The sequence below is a fragment of the Geotrypetes seraphini genome, chromosome 2 (genome assembly GCF_902459505.1).
Source record: "Geotrypetes seraphini chromosome 2, aGeoSer1.1, whole genome shotgun sequence".
Taxonomy (NCBI): Eukaryota; Metazoa; Chordata; class Amphibia; order Gymnophiona; family Dermophiidae; genus Geotrypetes; species Geotrypetes seraphini.
In genome coordinates, this window is record NC_047085.1 from 97,977,536 (window position 1) to 98,000,057 (window position 22,522).

Here is a 22,522-nt window from a genome sequence, read left to right on the forward strand (position 1 = left end):
CTTTAATCTGAATTCACTCATCCATTGCTCCATCAAATTTAGTGCTTCTGTTGCCTTAGGAGTAACTTCCGAGAGAGAAGTGGCGAATGGGATAATGATCGTAAAGTCATCTGCATAACTAAATAATTTTATCCCCAGCTGGGAAAGCTGCGCACCTAATGAAGACATGTAAACATTGAAAAGCAATGGGGATAGTGGTGACCCCTGTGGCACGCCAGATGGATTGCTCCAGATATCAGAGAGAGCGTAATTAAAACGTACTTGATAGGTGCGGGACATAAGGAAACCTCGAAACCAGTCTAAGACCTCTCCTCTGATTTCAGTTGCGTCCAACTCTTCCTCTGATGTCACTTCCTGCACCCGCACCTAGGTAATGACATCAGAGGAAGAGCCAACAGTTGTTCAGGCAGCAGTTTGGGATTGCAGCTTGTGCTGAGAATGTTAAAGTGGTATGGGGAAGGGAAGAGGCACGTGTGTGGCAGGAGGGGGTGGGGAAGGAGCGGATGGGATGGGGGCGGAGAAGAGGGTGGGGGAGGGGCATAATCGTCCTCCGTGCCTCTCACTCTCACTACGCCACTGGACAAACTAAATATTCAAGTAAAGATTTTTGTCTAGCTGGGCTGAGGAACATCATGCTCCTTTCTCACAAAAATAAAACAATCATTCTGCCTGAATGTAAGTGGTATGGATAGGCCAGGATGGATTGGAAGAGATAGTTCTGTGGTCTACTCTAGAGAAGATAGGCTGTGCTTGGGAAGGAGGAGGAGGGGGAAGAAAAGTGAGGTGGAGTAAATTGGAAGGGATAAATTGAGGTTGGTAAGGAAGAGAGACTGGTGGGACAGTCAGTGCTTCCCTAGCTGGTAGCCACTTCCATCCAGTGTATGTACGTATTATCTGCTGTGCTCTACAGTACTTCTAAATATGGCCTGGCTAGTTTGCCCATGACTGCCATATTTTGTTTTCCTTTTTACAGATATGGCAACATGTGCCAAGTTGAGCACCCCCAATCATTTAGAAAAGTTAGCTCCTATGGAGAGAGACAAGATTGATCAGCATCTAACAAAATGCCTCTCTCTCTCTCTCTCTCCACTGGGATTTCGTGCCCTGCACTGGACCGGTTCCAACTTCTCACATTCCTTGTCCTGCCCTCAGAGGCACCGGGATGGGGACAGTTCAGTGCACTAATGCGCCCACTTCTTTAACTAGCTGAGAAATTCCAAAAGAGAAAACGCATAGACCAACCAGCAGCCCACTTTCTAGCACAGAGCCCACGGTATTAACAGGACTGTAAATCCGCTCCTTTCGGGTCCTCTATTCGCATGGGCGCCTGGTTAAATTCCTGCTTGCATGCGTGGATAGATTTTTCTGGAATTTTTATTTTGGGGGGAGGGGGCAACTGCAAAGCAACTGAACAATAATTCAAAATCTCCGTGCTACGCTTAACATCAACAGTAGATGACTCAGTCCCCTTCTGACTCAGAGAGGAAACAGAACGTTCCGGGAGGGCTGATGCCGAGGACCCCGTGAGCGCGGGCGCAGAGAGGTCACGCGGCTGCCATGAGCGGGACGGCGCTGTCCAGTTTGCTCTGGCTCGCGCTCAGCCTGTGGCGCGGGGCGGAAGGAGGATGCGCCGAGGCTGCCCGATGCTGCCGGGGCAGAGACCCAACCTGTGTCAGCAGCGGCTGGACAGCCAGCAGGGTCTACGGCACCTGTTTCTGCGATGAGGCTTGCACGCTGACTGGGGACTGCTGTCACGACTATTCACAGGCTTGCCCAGGTAAGCAGCCGAGGCCGACAGAACTCTTTTCAGTGGATTTATGTGGCACCTTCCTTCTGGGCTCAGAAGTTTAGATACAATTAGGAATGTTAGCCTAAAAAAAAGAACGATTGGGTTTTCTTTTTAGTTTTATCAGACTGACTTGCCTAAAGGTTATACTGTACTAAACTATGTTTTTACCTGTCTTCCTCCTGTATTTTTCCTCTGTATTGCTTTACTATATCGAATTGTATTTCACAATCCCTTCTTACCTTATGTTCCCAAAATGATGTTTTAGTTTTTAACCCAATGTTATTATTTAAAGTATGTATTGTATTGTTTTTTTTTCTTTTCTTTTTATATAATGAATGTATTTTAAACTGTTCATCGCTTTGAAATATGATTAAGCGATTAATCAAGAGAATTATTAAACTTGAAACTTATAGAGAAGTATGTTATTTCTACATTTTTTTCTAGATCGCGATACTGCTGACATAACATTGAGTATAATTTTATTTTCGTTATCAGGTTATAAACAAAACGTGTATTCCACGTTCTTTCTCTGTCAAGGCTTGGCTTTGCAAGTTTCTAAGCTCTTACCTGCCTTCATAGCTAATGATTCAGAGTAGGTGGTTCAAGAGTTATTTCTTAGGCAGTTGCTTAAAGAGAGGGGGGGTGTGTGTGTGATTTCTCTTCAGCAACAGAATTTGAAAATTGTTGGAGAATGGTGTGGACGGAGCTGCGGCTTTTCCTTAGACTGCCAAATGCTGCATTTTGTACAGATGTGTGAATGAATCACTTCGTCCTAAATAGTCCACCACATAGGGAAGATATTAGGCTTGATCTTCATGTCGTGACTGTATAAAACATGAAGATATTTACCGGCAGCAGGTTTTCTCCGTGAACAGCAGGATGGAAATCTGGTGAGGCCAATGCAGGACAGGTTCTTCAGCCCAGGATTGGTGATGCCCTAGGCAACCTAGCCTAAGGTCCCCCCTTCAATTAATTTTCAGGCTCCCAGGCCCTACCCCCAAGTTTTTCTAATTAAACTCAAAAATCATGATCTTCCTAGGCAATACTATAGAAAAGCACAGTTGCATAATACAATAGATATCCGTTATGTGGAGAATCTTTTGAAATATTTTATTCTGCAATTCAACAATATAACAAAAACCAAAGGAAATATTGCTTTGTTTTATTACCGGGGAGGGGCATAATCAAAAGAAATGGCTAAGTTCCATTTGGACATAGGGCACTAGTCGCCCAAGGTTGGCAGCACCGAAATGTCCATTCTCGAAAAGTACATCCAAATATTTTTTTCCCCAAAAATCGTCTAATCTAATCTAATTCTTAGTCTTATATACCGAATCATCTCCTAAAAATAGGAGCTCTATTTGGTTTACATAATTAGATCACAAAGAAAGATCCATTAACATTCCTTAGAGCTATTGTCTAAAAAGCGATTAAACATAGTGGTTTTTAAGGTTTTGTGATAGATCTGAAGAGATAAATACGATCTAATTTGAGGAGGTAGTCCATTCCATATCACAGTTAGTAAGTATGGAAAGGAGTGTGAAATTTTACTAATGGATTTGATTCCTCTCGATGATGGAAAAGAAAGCTTATTCATATGAATTGTTCTTGTGCCCGAAGACCTCATGGTGTTTAGAGATAAAGGCATCACAGGAACAAATAGTCCAGGTAAAATTTTAAAGAGTATATAGGCACATTTAACTTGAACTCTCAATTGAAACGGAAGCTAATGTAGTTTCCTCAGCAGAGGTGACACATTTTGAATCAATTGCAGCCGTTTCTCGTTTCCTTCGCTTACTCCCACATAAATGGAATTACAATAATCCAGCTGTGCCAAGATAATGATCTTGATGGAACAGATTACAAACTTTTCTCAGCGTGCGGAGACTAAAGAAACATTTTTTGGTAAGATTATTTACCTGGCATTGAAAAGAGAGAAGAATCCAAAACAGCACCCGGTACTAAGATGATTCTATATGCAAAATATCATCAGCATAAGTGAACATCGTCTCAATGGAACTTAATTTATAGTATTTTAATGTACTCGTATAGATGTTGAAAAGAATCAGAGACAACGAAGAGGCACTTAATCGTCCAGACCGCCAGTACTTCTGTCTGTATACCATATATTCATCCAAGTTTCAAACACCCAGAACAAGACCATTTGGACATGGGAGGGGCCAGCAATGTGATGGACTGGCCACCCAGAGATAGCAAGAGAGCAGTGGGGCACCTTACAGGACACTGCTGTAAAATTCACAAATAGAATGCCACAAACATTTATTTATTCAACTTTCTATACCATTCTCCCAGGAGAGCTCAGAACAGTATACATGAATTTATTCAGGCACTCAACATCTCACCAGAACTCCCTTATAGGTCATGGTGAGCCCCCCCCCCCCCCAAACCTACTATACCCACCTGTCTACAACCCCAATAGCCATTATGGCTGCAGGTGGCATCTATATGGCAGTACAGTAGGGTTGGGGGGTGGTGGACTCACTTTTTTCACCATGAATACAGTGGTTAGAGCAGTGGTGTACCTAGCATATGTGACACCCGGGGCCCATCATTTTATGATCCCCCCCCCCATCTATATGAAAAACATGATTTTTAGTAACAATCCACATGTCACACAAGAGTGTACCTAGGAAAAGGCAGCATCTTACATACTGCAGTGAGCAGTACATCAATAAACCCATTGTAAAACTAAACAAGCCAGACTAGTACAGATCAATCCTACACAGTCAATCCTAATAGAAAACTTTCTTTTCGAACACACAGAACACAGAAAACACCTTCGCCTAGTATGTAATCACAAACTAACCCCTCCCCCTTTTACAGAATTGTAGTGTGGCTTTTAGCTATGGTGGTACTGCTCAGATGCCAACGCTAAAAACGCTCTACAGTTTTGTAAATGGGGAGATATAATAAAAATACGTAGAAAAAGGTTAAAGTGAAGCACCAAGAAGCTGGACTCTGCATACAATGCAACACCACAGAAACAGCGATGCATCTCCCCTAAAGCAAAAAAAAAAAAAAAAAATAGAATTTTTTTCTATCTTGTCTTCTCTGGTTTCTGCTTTCCTCATCTTCTTGTCACTCTCTTCCTTTCATCCACTATCTACCCTCTCTCTGCTTCTTCTATATGACATCTTCTCTCCTTCTATTTCCCTACCAGAAACTTTATGCCTCCCCTTTCCATCTCTCCCTTCACCCACCATTGGTCTGGCATCCATCTTCTTTCCTTCCCTCCTCCAATGGTCTGGCATCTCTCTCCTCTCCTCTCCTTCCCTCTCCCACACCCCCATGGTCTGGCATTTCACTCTCTCCTCACCCTTCCCTCCACTTCTATCAGCATCTGCCTCCCTTCCTCTCCTTCCACCACGCTTCCATACCATCCTGACCCCATTTCTCACCCTTCACTACGCTTCCATACCACCCTGATCCCCTTTTCTCACCCTCCACACCCTTCCTTACCACCCTGACACCCTTTCTCTCCTTCTACCACCCTGCTATGCTCCTTTCTCTCTCCATCGAAATCAGCAAGGTCCCGGATGACTACTTCTGCTGCCTCTGCTCCGGAAGAGGTAAGTGACATCGGAGGGGGGGCTGGGCCGGCAGACGCAGGGAGTTGCGGCAAGGTCCCGCGATGACTGTGGCTGCCAGTCCACCCCCCCCCCCCCGACGACACTTACCTCCAAAGCAGAGGCAGCAGAAGTAGTCATCGTGAGACTTTCCTGCACTTCAGCGCGGCTGCCGACTCTGCTCTGGAATAAGTACGGCAGCTGCGCTGAGGTGCCATTTTGAGCAGCGCGGGAGATTCCGGACCCGGCCGGCTGTGCACCCCCTTTAAGCGTGCACTTGGGGCGGACCGTCCCCGCCCCCTCTTGGTACACCACTGAATTAGAGTGGCTTATGGGCCTGGGTCCTCCTTTCTATGGTTCAGTAGCCCAACCCCCAGACTTCTTAAGCCACCACAGTGCAGCTCTACTAGGCTTTTCTATGCCAGGAGCTGATTTATTTATTTATTCAATTTTATATACTGTTCTCCCATGAGAGCTCAGAATGGTTTACATCAGTGGTCTCAAACTCAAACCCTTTGCAGGACCACATTTTGGATTTGTAGGTACTTGGAGGGCCTCAGAAAAAAATAGTTAATATCTTATTAAAGAAATAACAATTTTGCATGAGGTAAAACTCTTAATAATAATATTGTAATTTATAGTTAAAGAGATATATGATCAGGAAACTGTTTTATTTTACTTTTGTGATTATGATAAACATACCGAGGGCCTCAAAATAGTACCTGGCAGGCCGCAGCTCCTGGTTGGTGAGGACCGACTTTAGTACAGGAAAAGGGGTGGTCGGAGCATACCGAGAGTGATTTCCTTTACTTGCTGGCACTGCTCTCACCTGCATCTCTGGCTGCCCTCTCCTATCTCCCCTGATATAAAACGTATTCATGGGTTTTCAACATTCGCGGGGGTTCCTGGAATGGAACCCCCGTGAATATCGGGGGAGTACTGTATAGCATCTCCTGAACAACTATTTAAGAGAAATATTATTGGTATATGTATACCTTCCCCCTGTGTACGTCTGACAAATATGGATGTATGGCAGAAAGTGAAGGAGAGTAAAACAGCAATGGATAAGGTGGCCCTGGGTGATACACAGTTAAGAGTACAGACAGAAGGAAGTGAAGCCAGAGACTGGGAAAAGATGGTTTGAAAACAAAATCACCAGACAACAAAAGTAGGGGGAAATTATTTTTTTCAAGTTAGTGATTGAATTGTGTCAATTTTGAGAATTTACATCTGCTGTCTATATTTTGCACTGTTCAGGAAGAAATGCATTTGCTTCTATTTCTCTGGGGTTGTACTGCATGCAGAGTCTTGAATCTTAGGGTTTCGTTTGTATATATTAGTACTTTTAGTTTGTGGTCCCCCATTTGCATAGTGGTATCTGTGTTCTTGTAAGAATGAATGTTGAGAAGCATACAGTGTGCTTTGTGTAGTTTAATTTTGTGGTTAACCATTATGTGTTAATAAGATTATATTGTGTGTATATATGAAAAATGAATGGAAAAAATGGTATTACAATTAGTACTATTATGGGGCGGGGTCTGGGGGTGGAGATTGGGCGGGGCGACATAGCCTGTGTTTTAGACTTCGGCCCCTTAATTTGATTGAGTTTGACACCCCTGGTCTAGGCAGTCTCGTCAAACTTTCCATCATCCTTGCAGTTCGACTAAGTCTAGGTTGGCCCACATCCTGCCCTAACCACTCCTTCAAAAACGCCCCTTTAAGCCCTATGTCCCCTTTTTTGACTTGCACATAAAATTTAATGCCTAACAAAAAAAAGTCTTCGCAGACTCCAGCTTATCCAGAATACTACAGCCAAACTGATTTTTGCCAAACGCAAATTTGATCACATCTCCCCACTACTTACCAATCTTCACTGGCTCCCAGTGCTTTCCAGAATTAATTTCAAATGCTCCTGCCTGGCTTTCAAGATCATTCACGGCATCCTTCCGCCCCTAATCCCTCTATCCTTCCTCGCCCCGACACCTGCTACCACCAGATCAGCCCACAGACATAAACTATCCTTCCCCTCTCTACACGGCATCCTCCACGCAGGTAAACTGGGAAGATCCCTCCTCCAAAATCACGGGCCTTTGGAACGATCTCACTATCCCGCTGCGGAGCCTGGGTTCCCTCCAACTATTCCGAAAACAACTGAAAACCTGGCTTTTCTCTAACATATAACATCTCTTCTCCTGTTTACATCCCCTCTTTTCATATGCTCTTGTAATTCTTTTTCCTCTCTCTTCCTATATTTTTAAGCTTTGTAAACCGTGTCGAGCTCCGCTTCTGTGGAGATGATGCGGTATATAAACTTAAGGCTTAGTTTAGTTTAGTTTAGTCATAGATCCTGTGCCTAAATTTACGCTTATAACTTGTAATTAATTCTAATTAGTGCTAATAATTGCTCGTTGAAATCATGATTTTTGGCACTAATTAGCTTGTTCAATTAAATTGTATGCACAAATTGGGTATGTGGCCAAATTTGTTTGCACAATTTTTAGTGCTTTTTACAGAATTAGGGGGTACGTGCCTAGGGTCCTATCGCATGATATCCAGGTGTCTAATTGGAAGTGTTCAGTTATTAAATTGTTCCATAGAACAGAACTTTAGAGGTCTCTACATTTGTAAGCTGTTTAATATGGATTAAGCAACTCTTAACCTCTCCTCTACCCCTCTTCTGAAATACAAATGCCTGATCCATTGTTCTAATGCATGAACTAATGAGCAAAATTCCCTGAATCCTGCAAAGAGATAGTTGAATACAGTGCAACATTGAGCTGTTACTCTACTTTGATATCTGCATTTTATTTACATTGAAACTTTAAACATTATTAGTTTTCAATGGAAGGTTTTCTGCTGATTCAAATTAGACATTTATGAAGGCCATGCCAATGTAGTTCTCACACTGATATCACACTCCTAAAAGGCAAACTAACCAATGGACAAGGCCTTTTCAAACAGTTTTTATGCCTTGGGAAATGTTTCTATTACACTATGTAGCAAAATGTTATTTTTATTTGTTACTGTGTAACAAGTGTTCTTTCTTAATTGCCTCGGCCACAGAAGTAGAGAAAATGGCTATCATTCCTCTCAAACTTAGCTTTTGTGACCAGGACATCGAACTACACTCCCCCCTCCATATTCACGGGTTTGGCACTGGCAACTTTGATTATTCATGTTTTTTACCCCCCTATTGGACTTCACTTACAACTTAAGGCCTTCACATCTTTCTTAGGGCCAACTCTGACCTACCCTTGCCTCCCTCCCACCTCCTGGACTCCTCTACAACTTACTTTTTAAAGCCTGGTGGCCTAGCGGTGAAATGGGACAGAAAGATTTTCCTACACTCTTGTCCTGTGCAGAGCCGCAAACATAAATGGCTGCCATGAGTTCCCACTTTGCCCCTAACCCCCGCGAATATGGAGGGAGGAGTGTATAGAGATAATAAATCCACCAGCTCAGCTCAGTTCCAATTAAACTAAATGGTAACATATCTGCATTGTTTTGACTTTGATAAAGCAGGATATCAAACGTGGTTTTTAGTTTCGGCTGTGGTGGTAACAGCTCTGATGCTCATAGGAATTCTATGAGCATTGGAGCCATTACCGCCACGGCCGACGCTAAAAACTGTGCTACGGTTTTGTAAAAAAAGGGGGGGGGGGGGTAAATAAAAATAAGTTAATACAAATTTATTTTGAATATAATTAAAAGTAGCCTACTATAATTTCCTTACTTTTTTTTCTAGAACAGCATGCTAACATTTTGTCTAGAAATTTTATTTGGTTTGCAGTTATAGATTGAACATTCAGATTTTTGCCTTCTAGCTCGTCCATGTATTGTGAGTGAATGGAGTCAGTGGAATGGTTGTACAGACCTGTGTAAACCATCGGTGAGGACGCGCACACGTACTATACAGCAGGAACCTCAGAATGGTGGAGAGTCTTGTCCATCTTTAGAGGAAAAAGCTGGATGCCTGCAATATGTGACTTACCAAGGGAGAGACTGTGGACAATCATATGGTATTTATTTTTTTACTGTGTTTGTAATTTATTTATAAATAGCTGTACCATCATTCATCCAAAGTGATGCACAACATCTAAAATAATTTATACGATGGGAGGGATGTTACTGAATGAGAGTACCCAAGAAAGGGACTTGAGGGTAATGGTGGATATGACAATGAAGCCGACGGCACAATGCGCAGCGGCCGCTAAGAGAGCGAATAGAATGCTAGGTATAATCAAGAAGGGTATTACTACCAGAACGAAAGAAGTTATCCTGCTGTTGTATCGGACGATGGTGTGCCCGCATCTGGAGTACTGTGTTCAATATTGGTTGCCGTACCTTAAGAAGGATATGGTGTTACTTGAGAGGGTTCAGAGGAGAGTGACACGTCTGATAAAAGGTATGGAAAACCTTTCATACGCTGAGAGATTGGAGAAACTGGGTCTCTTTTCCCTGGAGAAGAGGAGACTTAGAGGGGATATGATAGAGACTTACAAGATCATGAAGGGCATAGAGAGAGTAGAGAGGGACAGATTCTTCAAACTTTCAAAAAATAAAAGAACAAGAGGGCATTCGGAAAAGTTGAAAGGGGACAGATTCAAAACATGCTAGGAAGTTCTTCTTTACCCAATATGTGGTGCACACCTTGAATGCGCTTCCAGAGGATGTAATAGGATAGAGTACTGGGGTTTAAGAAAGGATTGGACAATTTCCTGCTGGAAAAGGGATAGAGGGGTATAGATTGAGGATTACTGCACAGGTCCTGGACCTGTTGGGCTGCCGTGTGAGCGGACTGCTGGGCACGATGGACCTCAGGTCTGACCCAGCGGAGGCATTGCTTATGTTCTTACAGGGGATGTAAATGCAATAAATTATAACAAGTCCCAATATATATAATCATCACATAATATAAAGTTACATTGAGCCAACACTATAAACACTTTACACATTCAGATTCTTACTTTCATTCATACAAACAAAATATTAGAGTTTTTATCATATCACTCTTCTTAATAGTGGCTTACAAGAGTCCCTAAAGCAGTGGTTCTCAACCCTGTCCTGGTGGACCACCAGTCAGTCGGATTTTCGGGATAACCTTAATGAATAAAATGGAGGTGACAGGCATGCAGATCTGCCCCACACATATTCAGTAAGGCTATCCTGAAAACTTGACTGGCTGGTAGTCCTCCAGGACAGGATTGGGAACTACTCCCCTAAAGCATATGTCAGAATCACATAACATAACATAACATAAAATCGATTTCTATACTGCATAACCTGGCTAGTTCTATACAGTGTACAAAAAAAATTAAAGAATTATGACACTAAGGAATAAAAAATTGAAAGCAAATTAAAGAGAGTTAGTTACCTAAGAACTATGGAAATAAATAACTTTTCGGCTGTCTTCTAAAATGTACGTAAGAGCTTGAAGTCAATAGGAGGCCCTTGAAGTCTTTATCCCAACTTGCAGCCTGGTAGGAAAGTACATGTTCATGAAATCTCTTAAATTTGCAGCCCCTAGCAAGCGGATAAACATAAAGGTCATGAGAACTTCGAGAATATTTTTGAGAGGAAGCGGTGAATGTTTCAATTAGGTAAGGAGGCGCTTGGCCCATGGGGACTTTATAGTAAAAATTACTTAGCTTAAAGGTAATTTATGCCTCCATTGGCAACCAGTACAATTCACGGTAAAAAGAAGTTATGGGGCTCATAATAAAAAATAAAAAAAAGTCTAAAAAGTGGCCTAAATAGGTACTTGGACGATCCAAAAGCCTGATCGTCCAAGTATCTATAATCAAAGCGGTTTTAGATGTATCTAAAACCAGCTTAAGCCTTTCCCCTGCCTCTAAACGCATAGAGCAAAAAGGCATTTTTAGAGGAGGGGAAAGGGCGGGCGGTATGCAGGAGGTGGGCCGACCTACACCTAGGTGTACAGCAAGTACCAAAACTTTAAGCAACCAAAACTTTAGGCAGGTTGCCTACTCGGCACTTATACGTTTTGACTTAGACCAAGTCAAAACAGGTATAATGCTGAAAAGGGGGCCGCTGAGCTGATCGCTGCAACTCAGCGGCCCCAGCAACCTGCCTATCACTGGAGGCATCTCCCCTGCCGGTGATCCTCACCCCGAAGTGCCGCGGTTCGGAGGGGGGTGGACGATCACCATCGCTGGCAGGAGAGATGAGCCATCTCTCCTGCAGCGATAGCCCTCCCCCGGCTATTACGATTGGACAGGAGAGGGCCCAAGCCCTCCTGCCAGGAACCCCCGACTACATTCGGGGCAAGAGGGAGCCCAACCGGCCCATGTGCCTAAGGAGGGGCCTAAGACAACTGGGCCGATTCCGGTTGGCCCAGGCGCCTCAAGCCCCACCTGTGTGCGGGGTTTGAGCCGCCTGGGCCAATCAGGCCATAAGGCCAGCCATTCCGGAGATGGCTGGCCTGTCGGACAGACGGGTTTAGCACCCATCCGTCCGACCAACAATTTTTAAGGTATAGGGATGGGGGTGGGGGGGTCGTGGGGTCAGCGGGGGGGGTCGTGGGTTGGCAGGGGGGCCATTTGGGGTTTGGGGGGGCGGTCGTTGGGGTTGCGTCGAGGGCAGGAGGGCCTGGGATCCCTCCTGCCCGTATTTTAGTGGGGGGTGGGGGTTAGGGGGTGTCGCCGGGCCAGAAGGGCTTGAGCTCCCTCCTGGCCGGATCGTGGGGGGGGAGGGGGGTTGGAGATCACCGGGCCAGGAGGGCTTGGGCTCCCTCCTGGCACCATCGGACTCGGTGGTGGTGGTGGGGGGGATCGCGGGGCAAGAGGGCTTGGGCTCCCTCTTACCCTGGATGTAGTTGGGGGTTCGGGGTGCCGCCAGGGCAAGAGGGCTTGGGCTCCCTCTTGCCCCGAACGTAGTCAGGGGTTCATTGTTTCACGGGCCAGGAGGGCTTGTGCTCCTTCCTGCCCAGATCGTTGTAGGGGGGGGGGATTTTGTAACCAGTGTTGTTTTTGACAGACACCAGTTACAGAATCCAGCTTTTAGGTGAAGGACTGGCTCCTCCTTCACCTAAAAGCCCTTGTTTTGGGCGTTTGGGACTTAGGCTTTTTGTAGGTTGATTATATGGTTTAAGATTAAACGTAGTGGTGGTCTAGGTGTTTAAACAGCTGAATGTAGAGGCAGGCCATTATCAAAAAAAACCTCCTTTTGGACGTTTTTTTTTTGATAATGGACATTATCCCAGGATAAGCAGGCAGCATATTCTCGACATGGGTGACGTCATCCACGGAGCCCTGTCGCGGACAGCTTTTCAAGCAAACTTGATTGAAGATCTCAAGTTTGCTAGTACTGCCCACGCATGCATGCCTTCCTGCTCCACTAGAGGGCGCATCCTCTCCTCGTTAGTTTTCCGTGGAGCCAGAAAGCCCTGTCTCTCTTCTCTGCGATCTCTAAGTGTCTTTCTAGCACCGTGGCTTTCTTGTTTTCCTACGGGAGTCGCTGTGCGCGTTGTTAATTGCTTCCTTTTCTTGGATTTCGGTTTTTGTTTTTCAGTTCGGCGACCGGGGGCTCCCGGTTCGCTGTGGCCACTTGGCCTTGAGTGGCTGCGGCCGTCTAACCTTATGTCCCGGCCTCTCACCGGGTTTAAGAAGTGCTCTCAGTGCGGGTGGGTTATCTCCATCACTGACCCACACCGCTGATGTATCCTGTGCCTGGGTGCTGATCACCCGACGGATTCCTGTCCTCCCTGCGCCACGCTTCAACCTCGGGCTTATCGGCGGTGTAGAGCCAGGATTGCGGAGCTTTTCGCCATGGAAGCCGCTCCTGCTTTGACCTCGGCCTCGACCTCGGCTTCGGCCTCTGTCTCGACGTCGGCCTCGAAGACCTCGGCCCCAGGCAAGTCTCCCTCGACCTCGAAGGTCTCGGGGACTTCGACCTCGAAGACCTCGGCTCCGGGTAAGTCCTCTCTTCCTCCTTCAGGTTCAGCTCCGCTACCTAAGAAGCCTTCCTCGGAGTCTCTGGCCATCCAGGCGGTGAGTGTAGTCCTGCCGGCCCCAACGAGACCATCCTCTAAACCCTCCAAGCGTGCTTCCACCACATGGGAATTCTCATCCTCGAGGTCGCCCTCGATGGAACGCACTGCTACACCTGCCCGGCCAAATATGGTCACAGTGCTGATGTTTGAGGAGGTGCTGAAGGCTATCATCTCCTCGGAGCTCTCCTCGGCGTTGGCGCAACTTGCTCCGTCCTCGACCTCGTGAGTGGTGGACCAGCCTGAGCGTCGCATCGAGACTTCTAGAGGCAAGACATGTCGATCTCGACGTCTGTCCTCGTCTGAATCCTCGCCTCTTCCATCGAAGCACGCTTCCCCCTCGAGCCGGCCTCGGTCGAGGCACCAGTCAAGGCGCCTTGCGAAATGTCTGTGGGACTCCCCCCCGAGGAGGGGCAAGTCCCCGGGTCCTCACACTACAGGCTCCATTAAGACCTCGGACCTCCCTCCGACCAACCCGAGTTTGTTGAAGTCACCGGTCCGGTTGGACTCCCCGATCCGGGAGGAGCTTGCCTTGGGAGACCCAGCCTCGGGTTCCCATGGCTTGTCTTCGGGCCGGGGTTCTCCGGGGCGCCGTCCTCGGACCTGGACGGTCCTTTCCTCACGATCCTCCCCTCCGGGGACTTCGAGGCACAAGTTCTCATCGACGCCTCCTCGTTCTTTCAGCGGGGCTTCCTCGGCATCCATGCTGGTGGATACGGATGTTCCCCTGCACTATTTTAGGGAGGCTTCCCCCTCTTTTCGGCTGCCCTGCGGTCTCGTTCCACCACTCCCCCTGGGGAGCACTCTGAGAGCAGGCCCTCTTCCTTCACTAGATTTGTGCAGGATATGGGGAAGGCCTTGCACCTGGACCTTCAGTCCGATTCCAGGTATACCAAGGAATTTTTGGAGGAGATGGAGCTCCCTTACCCTCCTAGGGAATCCCTGCGGCTGCCTCTGAATCCGGTCTTGCAGTAGACCTTCTTTCGCAATCTGGAGACGCCCTATGCTATTCCGGCTATTCCCTCCAAAATGGAGTCTCGGTACCGGACGGTGCCATGCAAAGGGTTTGAGAAGGCGCAGCTCTCTCACCAGTCCTTGGTAGTGGAGTCTACCCTTAAAAAGTCTCACTTTTCCAAGGTCTATGCCGCTGTCCCACCTGGCCGGGAGGGCAGAATTAAGGATAATTCGGGCGGCGCCTGTATCAGAACTCCATGATGGCGAACCGAATCCTGAATTATAACTTCACTTTTACGTCTTATCTCAAGTGGTGCATTAAGTCCCTGCCACTTGCAGTATCGGGTCCTCCCCTTTGGGCTTGCATCGTCTCCACGGGTCTTCATGAAGTGCCTCGTGGTAGTCGCAGCAGCCCTGTGGTCGATGGGCCTTCAAGTCTTCCCGTACCTTGATGATTGGCTTGTGAAAGCCCCGTCGAAGGAGGGGGTTATTTCAGCGACCCATCAGACTATTATCTTCCTTCAGTGGCTGGGGTTCGAGATCAACTTCCCCAATTCTCAGTTGTGCCCCTCTCAGTCCCTGCAGTTTATCGGGACTGTGCTCGACATGGTTCGTCTCCGGTCATTTCTGCCCCCACCTCGACAGGCTGTCCTCCTGCAGCTGAGTCAGCTGGTGTCTCAGCGAGATTCGGTCTCGGCCCGGCAGATGATGATTCTCCTGAGACACATGGCCTCCACCGTTCACGTCATGCCGTTTGCCCGGTTGCATCTTCGGGTTCCTCAGTGGACTCTGGCGTCGCAGTGGCGGCAGGATCGGGAACCCGCTTCTCAGCACATTGCGGTGACTCGCTCCTTGAGACGCTCGCTCCATTGGTGGGCCAGCTCTGCCAATCTGTCCAGAGGTTTGCTCTTTCTCGTACCGCCGCATCAGAAAGTTCTGACAACGGACTGCTCGGCATATGCTTGGGGGGCGCACCTCGACGGCCTTCGGACCCAGGGTCTTCGGTCGAGTGGGGACCGTTGCTGCCACATCAACCTCTTGGAGCTCCAGGCCATTTACAACGCCGTGGTGGTTTTTCGTCATTTGCTGCAGGATTCTGTTGTCTTGGTGCGTACAGACAACCAGGTGGCGATGTATTATGGGAACAAGCAAGGGGGTACAGGTTCTCTATCGCTTTGCAGGGAAGCCCTTCGTCTTTGGCAGTGGGCGTTACGCCACAACATCTTTCTTTGGGCGGTGTATATCCAGGGTGAGCGGAATTGTCTGGCAGACAAGTTGAGTCGCCTTCTTCAGCCGCATGAATGGTCGCTCCATGCCCACACTTTGCGGCAGGTGTTTGTTCGGTGGGGGACTCCACAGATATATCTATTCGCTTCACCCCTCAATCACAAGTTGCCTCGTTTCTGCTTGAGGATGTACTCCCCGGATCATCTCGAGGCGGATGCTTTCCTTTTTCGATTGGACGTAGGGTTCCTCTATGCGTTCCCTCCCTTTTCTCTGATTCTCAGGACGTTGGTGCATCTCAAGTCGGTCCACGCCACCATGATCTTGATAGCGCCTCTGTGGCCCCAGCAGCCATGGTTCTCCCTGTTCCTCCAGCTAAGTGTCAGGGAGCCTCTGCTTCTACCTGTGTTTCCTTCTCTGCTGGCTCAGAGTCGGGGTTCGCTGTTGCATCCCAATCTGCAGTCTCTACACTTAACAGCTTGGTTCCTCTCAACGTGCCTCCCTCCTTAAGTTTCTCTCAGTCGGTGAGGGATGTTCTCGAGGCCTCTCGGAAGAGCTCCACTCGGCAATGCTATTCCCAGAAATGGACCAGATTTGCTTTGTGGTGTGCTTCACGCCTTATGGAGCCGCTCTCTGCCTCCTTGCCTTCCGTGCTGGATTATCTGTTCCACTTGTCTAGATCTGGCCTCAAATCGACATCTATTCGAGTCCACCTCTGTACGATTGCTGCCTTTCATCAGCTGCTTGAAGGAAAACTGCTCTCTGTCCATCCCGTGGTTTCCCGCTTTATGAAAGGTCTCTTCAATGTTCATCCTCCACTCAAGCCCCCTCCGGTGGTCTGGGATCTTAATGTGGTTCTGGCTCAATTGATGAAACCTCCGTTTGAACCTATTGATAAGACTCATCTGAAGTTCCTCACTTGGAAGGTGGTATTCCTGGTAGCTCTCACGTCTGCTTGCAGAGTCGGTGAGCTGCAGACTCTGGTTATGGACCCGCCTTTTACTGTGTTTCATCATGACAAGGTGGTCCTGCGTACTCATCCCAAGTTCTTGCCCAAGGTGGTTTCAGACTTCCACCTGAATCAGTCCATTGTTCTTCCGGTCTTTTTTCCGAAGCCCCACTCTCATCCTGGGGAGGTGGCGCTTCACACTCTTGACTGTAAGAGGGCGTTGGCCTTTTACCTGCGCCGCACCGAGTCTCATCAGACGGCTCCCCAACTTTTCATCTCGTTTGATCCTAATTGGTTAGGCCGTCCTGTTTCCAAGCGCACCTTATCCAACTGGTTGGCTGCTTGTATTTCCTTCTGCTATGCTCAGGCTGGTCTCTCGCTGCAAGGTCGGGTCACGGGGCATAAAGTCCGAGCGATTGTGGCGTCTGTCGCTTTCCTCAGGTCCACGCCTATTGAGGAAATCTGCAAGGCTGCCACTTGGTCTTCGGTTCATACCTTCACTTCTCACTACTGTCTGGATGCCTTTTCCAGGCGCGATGGCCAGTTTGGCCAGTCGGTTTTGCGTAATCTGTTTTCATAATCTGCCAACTTTCCCTCCATCCCTTTTTGGTTAGCTTGGAGGTCTCCCACATGTCGAGAATATGCTGCCTGCTTGTCCTGGGATAAAGCACAGTTACTTACCATAACAGGTGTTATCCAGGGACAGCAGGTAGATATTCTCGCAACCCACCCACCTCCCTGAGGTTGGCTTCTTTGCTAGTTATCTGAACTGAAGACCATGAGGAGGGGATGCGCCCTCTAGTGGAGCAAGAAGGCACGCATGCGTGGGCTGTACTAGCAAACTTGAGATCTTCAATCAAGTTTGCTTGAAAAGCTGTCCGCGACGGGGCTCCGTGAATGACGTCACCCACATGTCGAGAATATCTGCCTGCTGTCCATGGATAACACCTATTACGGTAAGTAACTGTGCTTTTCCCTGCTTCTACTTTCAACGTTTAAGACCTTAGGCCAAAAGGGGACTTAGCTGTTTTTTTTTAATTATGCCCCTCCACGTGTTCAAACTTCTTTAAGCCAAATATAAGTCTGACTGCAGCATTTTGAACAATCCGTAGTCTTGAGATATTTTTTATAATACCAGCAAGATAGATGATGTTACAATAGTCTAGGTGACTCAGCACTAACAACTGAACCAGTAACTTAAATGTAAAGACATCAAAATAGGTTCACAGTTTCTGTAACATGTGGAAGACTTTTTGGACAACTAAGGTGACTTGGTTCTTCATGGTTAAATTTTGGTCTAGTGTGACCCCTAAGATTTTAATATACGACTGAATTGGATACTGAATGTTATTAAGAGTAACATAAGTATCTAGTTGAAGCATAAAATAATTTAGTCTTCTCAGTGTTAAGCTTCAACTTAAATTCCATTATCCATTCCTCAACAAAGTTAAATACTTCCTCAATGGAATGAGTAATCTTGGAGATTGAATATGGACAGGGAATAATGATGGTAATGTTGTCCGCATAATTGAACAGCTTCAATCCAATGTTGCTCAGTCTTAATCCCAAAGAAGAGAGATAGACATTGAAGAGGAGAGAACGGTGAGCCCTGTGGGATTACACATGGATTTTTCCAATCAGATGAACAGACATTGTCAAGTCTGACTTTATAAGTGTGAGATGTAAGGAATAGACTTTATCTTGAATCATAATTGAGTCTAAGCATTCCAGAAGTTTAACATGATCCACAAAGTCAAAAGCACTACTTAGGTCAAATCAGGGCTCGTTATGAAGTTGGAAAACACAATGAAGTTTGTAAATACCATACAATATTGTCGCAAATACTATTAGGAATGCAACAAACACAGTTATTTCACACATACATGCCTTCATTATGCACATGCAGCTGTACAGATGAACATGGGTATTAAATGCATAGATATGCCAGATATTTCTAAACATTTGAATATTAATGCGTCTGATCCAACTTTTTCTTTTCACATTGTTTTATGGGGTAGTGTGGGAGTGGAGATATGTGTATGTTAGATTAAGCTCCACATTCACCACTGCTTTTGTAAAATACTGATCCTAGCCTCCATGTACCAATAATTTTCTTTCCTTATACATTCTATCTATAATGAGGCTTCACATGAGATTTTACAGACTATAAATTTTAATAAATGAAATAAAAATCAAAGGTGTTTTTATGCATCTCCACTGTTTTGTGTCTTTCCCTTATGTAAATTTGTTGATGACACAAAGTGGTTCAAAGTTATAATATCCTGATATTTTAATATTTTTAAAATTTCAAAATTTTAAAATTTCATAAAATTTAAAATATAAAATAGTTAATTTTTACCCTAGTCTATCGTACTTTCCTTTTATGTTGCACCTTTTCTATAAAAATTGTAGTTATTCCCCACTCTCCTATTGTTTGCAGTAGGTCCGTATGTCTTGTGTTTCTAACACTTGGATTGTCTTCCAGTATCCCTTGTTTTTATTTATCTTTATAATGATATATGTTTTTATGTAACATTACATTGTAAACTGCTTAGATATTTGATTAAGCGGTCTAAAAAATCTTTTAATAAACTTGAAACTATGAACCACATAGTTTACAAAACAGTCCAATTATAGACCAAAACTCCTGGTTAAATATCCTATGCTAAAAAGTGAGCAAGCTCTGACTATGATCTTGAAAACGGCCCTAAGAATTTTGATGAAACGGGGTCAGTCTAAAGTTTTCGGTGTGAGAAAGCGATTTAGCTGGGTCTGGAGTTTGGCAAAATTCATTTATAGGGTCAAATGGGGGATTTTTCTGATATTTCCGCCTCCCCCTGCAGACCATTGGTCAGACAAGGAAGCTTAGCTAGCCAATAGGCTGCAGGGAAAAAGAAGACTGAAGACTGTTAAGCAGGTTGCTAAGGCACTGTCTCTGTAGGTACTGCTTCCACCTCCTTCTGCAGCCCATTGGTCAGACATTCCTAAGGCAGCTTAGCCAGCCAACAGGCTGCAGGGAAAACCAGAACTGAAGATTGATGCATCATAACCTATTGATCCTGTCTCCTCTGCAGCTTATTGGCTGCCTAAAGAAGAAAACCTGCAGTGTAGCTAAGGGTTTCTGAAAGAAACAAAGCCTGAGGGAAGAAATATGGAATGTAAAAGAGAGAACCCAGTTGAAGTGAAAGCAAGCTGGGAGAAGCATGGACAGTGATACAGCTAAGAACAGAAATAGCCAGCAGTATGTGATCTTATTACCTAAGGTCCATTAAACCTAGTATCCTGTTTCCAAGAGAGGCAAATCCAGGTCACAAGTATAAGTCTCCCTCCAAATTTGCGGGTTCGGCATTCATGACTTTGGTTATTCATGAGTGTTCTATCAATAATTATATGGTGGAAGACCTGCATATTTGAACCTCCCTGAAAACTGCTCCCGCACTCACTGCACTATCTATAATGGCATCTTTTATTGAGAAAACTAGTAGAGAGCGTTACTCATGTCTCCTACTGCAGGTTCTCTAAGTTCTCCCTTCAACCCAACAGAATGTGAGCCGTTTACCCCAGATGGTAGAAGGAGGAGGTGGAAGTGAAGTGTTTCAGTACTAAGAGTCTCCTCTTCAGCACTGTGTGTTAACATGCATATATCCAAATGCATGCACTGGTACGCACAGTCTTGCCAGGTGTTGGGCTGGGCTTTCTTTGTGAGGCTTTCCTTGACCTGCTGTTTCAGAAAGATCTTCAGTACTGTGCCAAGGAGGTGAGATTTGTGTGCCAAGGTTGGCAACTCATATCTTTAGAAAGTTATTTGCAAATTTATGATATTTGTGAGGGGGATATACTCCTAATCGCCACGAATATGGAAGGAGACCTGAACCTGCAAAAAGAGCAAAACAATCACTATTAGTCCACTGTCTCATAGAACAATAGAACATGAGGAGTTTCCTACCCTCTTGCTCCTCCAGCATTATGTGTGTTCAGGTCTCTGCTGATGTGGAGGGCAACTTAGCAAGAGAGGCCTTGGCATCCTCCACACAATCATAAAGCCAGGTTTGACCTTCATGACTAATCCTTAATTTAGCTGGGTAGAGAAGGGCAAATTTAATCTGCCTTGCAAACAGTGTTGAACAAATCAAAGGAAAAGTTCTCCTTTGGACCTGAACCATCCTGAATAATCCTGAAAGCATAAAACTTTTTTTTTAATATTATAGGTAGCAGTCTTTCCAGCTCATATGGATTGCAGGATAAGATGTTTGTGTGCAAAGTTCAGTACACAGAGGTTAATAAATCATGGCCTTCCATTATTTTCCTTCCTCTGTTCCAATATATAGGAGGAAGGAATGGTGTAGTGGTTAGAGCAACAGCTTCAGCACCCTGAGGCTGTGAGTTCAAATCACATGCTGCTCCTTGTGATCCTGGGCAAGTCACTCAATTCTCCATTGCCCCAGGTATGTTAGATAGATTGTGAGCCCACTGGGACAGGTAGGGAAAATGCTTGAGTACCTGACTGTAAATCACTTAGACAACTTTGATAGGCGGTATATAAATGCCTAAAGCCTAAAAAAAAGAGCTCTTTCAATGTGAAATGCCTGCAATTGATCACACAACTGCAGAGATTGAGGTATCCAGGATTCTTTGCTGATTTAGTGGTCATTGCAAAATTGCACTTTACAGATCCCAGCTTGTCAGTCAGTCTACTGGGGTGTCTGAAACTGAGGGAGTCACAATATATTTTATTTAATCAGAGGGCTTCGAGGAGCTAAGTTGAACAGCCACTGCTCCATTCCACAGTTTTGTACCTCTCCTTTGTCTCATTTTATTCAGAACTGGCAGTCATTTTCTTTCTAAAATGCCAGCTATCATAACTGAAACAAATCTGAATATTCAGTGCTAGAATCCAGATAGTGACTGAGGCAAAAATATCTGGATTTAATGGTGATTGAATAGTCCTAACAACCAGATAACTTCCAGGTCTGCCTCTGCTCTGGTCCTGCAGTGCCACAGCACTACGTAGCTAATTTTATAACAGGGAGTGACACAAAGGTGCCTACGGAAGCACCTAAGTAGGCAGTATTTTTTAAACTCAAGTAGGTACCTACTTGACTTTATAAAATAGTAGCTTATGTGGCCAACCTTTACTATTACAGGGGGCCCCATATCCACGGGTAATACATTCCAAGATTTATTGTGGTTATGTGAAACCGCAGATAATACCAAACATTATTAGTTTACAGTAATTGATAAATTATGCACAGTAAGACATTACTAACATGCTTTTCCATTAAAGCGCTGCATATGCAGTGAAAAAACATGAAAATCATACATATGTACCTGTATATAACCTGTAATATGAAGATGTTATTTGTTAAAAAATATCTTAGCCTATTGTGGATACTCACCAACTTCATACTTGTGAAGCTGTGCTTCGCTATTGACTTTCTGATGAAATGGGAGAAGGGTCATCTTCTTTGAAAGGTGAAGAAGGCTGAGTAGATGAAAACGATGATTGCTAGATGATGTCATGCAAAGATACTGTTGATGACTGAGGGTCTTTGATAGCGGAAATATTATTTTTCTCAAACTTGTAAAAGAACATGAGGATAGGGAGTTGTTGCTTTTGCCTTTTCAATACATTAAACATTCAGTGGAGAGGTTACAAAGCTTCTGTTATCATATGTGCAACTTTAATGACACTTTACATCATAGGATCATAATCCATTATTTTTTTCCTTTAAGTTTTGAGCCATCCAAAACACTTTGCTAGAATTGTCCAGTGTCCACATTGCTGGTTCTACTTCAATTTCTTTTTCTTCCTTATCTTCTATCTCTGTAGATAACTTGACTAGGTGTTCCAGCTCCTCGTTTGTCCATGCTTCCTGATGTTTTCAATGTGTTCTTCCACCTCTTCATCTATCATGTCAATGAATCCCTTGCCACCAACTTCACTCATGGTTTGGATGATCTACTTTACTTCTCTGTCAATCCTTGGGAAGCCTATGAAATCATGGACAGCT

At 45.3% G+C, this 22,522-nt stretch overlaps 1 protein-coding gene across 2 annotated transcripts in view; it reads left to right on the forward strand.

Moving 5' to 3' along the window:
• Positions 1 to 1,171: 1,171 nt before the first annotated feature.
• The window catches only part of SBSPON (somatomedin B and thrombospondin type 1 domain containing), a 40,434-nt gene continuing 19,083 nt past the window's right edge, over positions 1,172 to 22,522 (forward strand). The window contains exons 1-2 of one of the 2 annotated variants that reach the window (XR_004538398.1): positions 1,172 to 1,777; positions 9,201 to 9,395. Coding sequence is in view for 1 of the 2 variants with exons in the window: in XM_033934241.1 (XP_033790132.1) it covers positions 1,558 to 1,777; positions 9,201 to 9,395 (415 nt within the window). In the remaining variant the exon portion in view is untranslated. The remainder of the gene's footprint in view (positions 1,778 to 9,200; positions 9,396 to 22,522) is intronic. The other variant, XM_033934241.1, reaches the window with a different exon arrangement.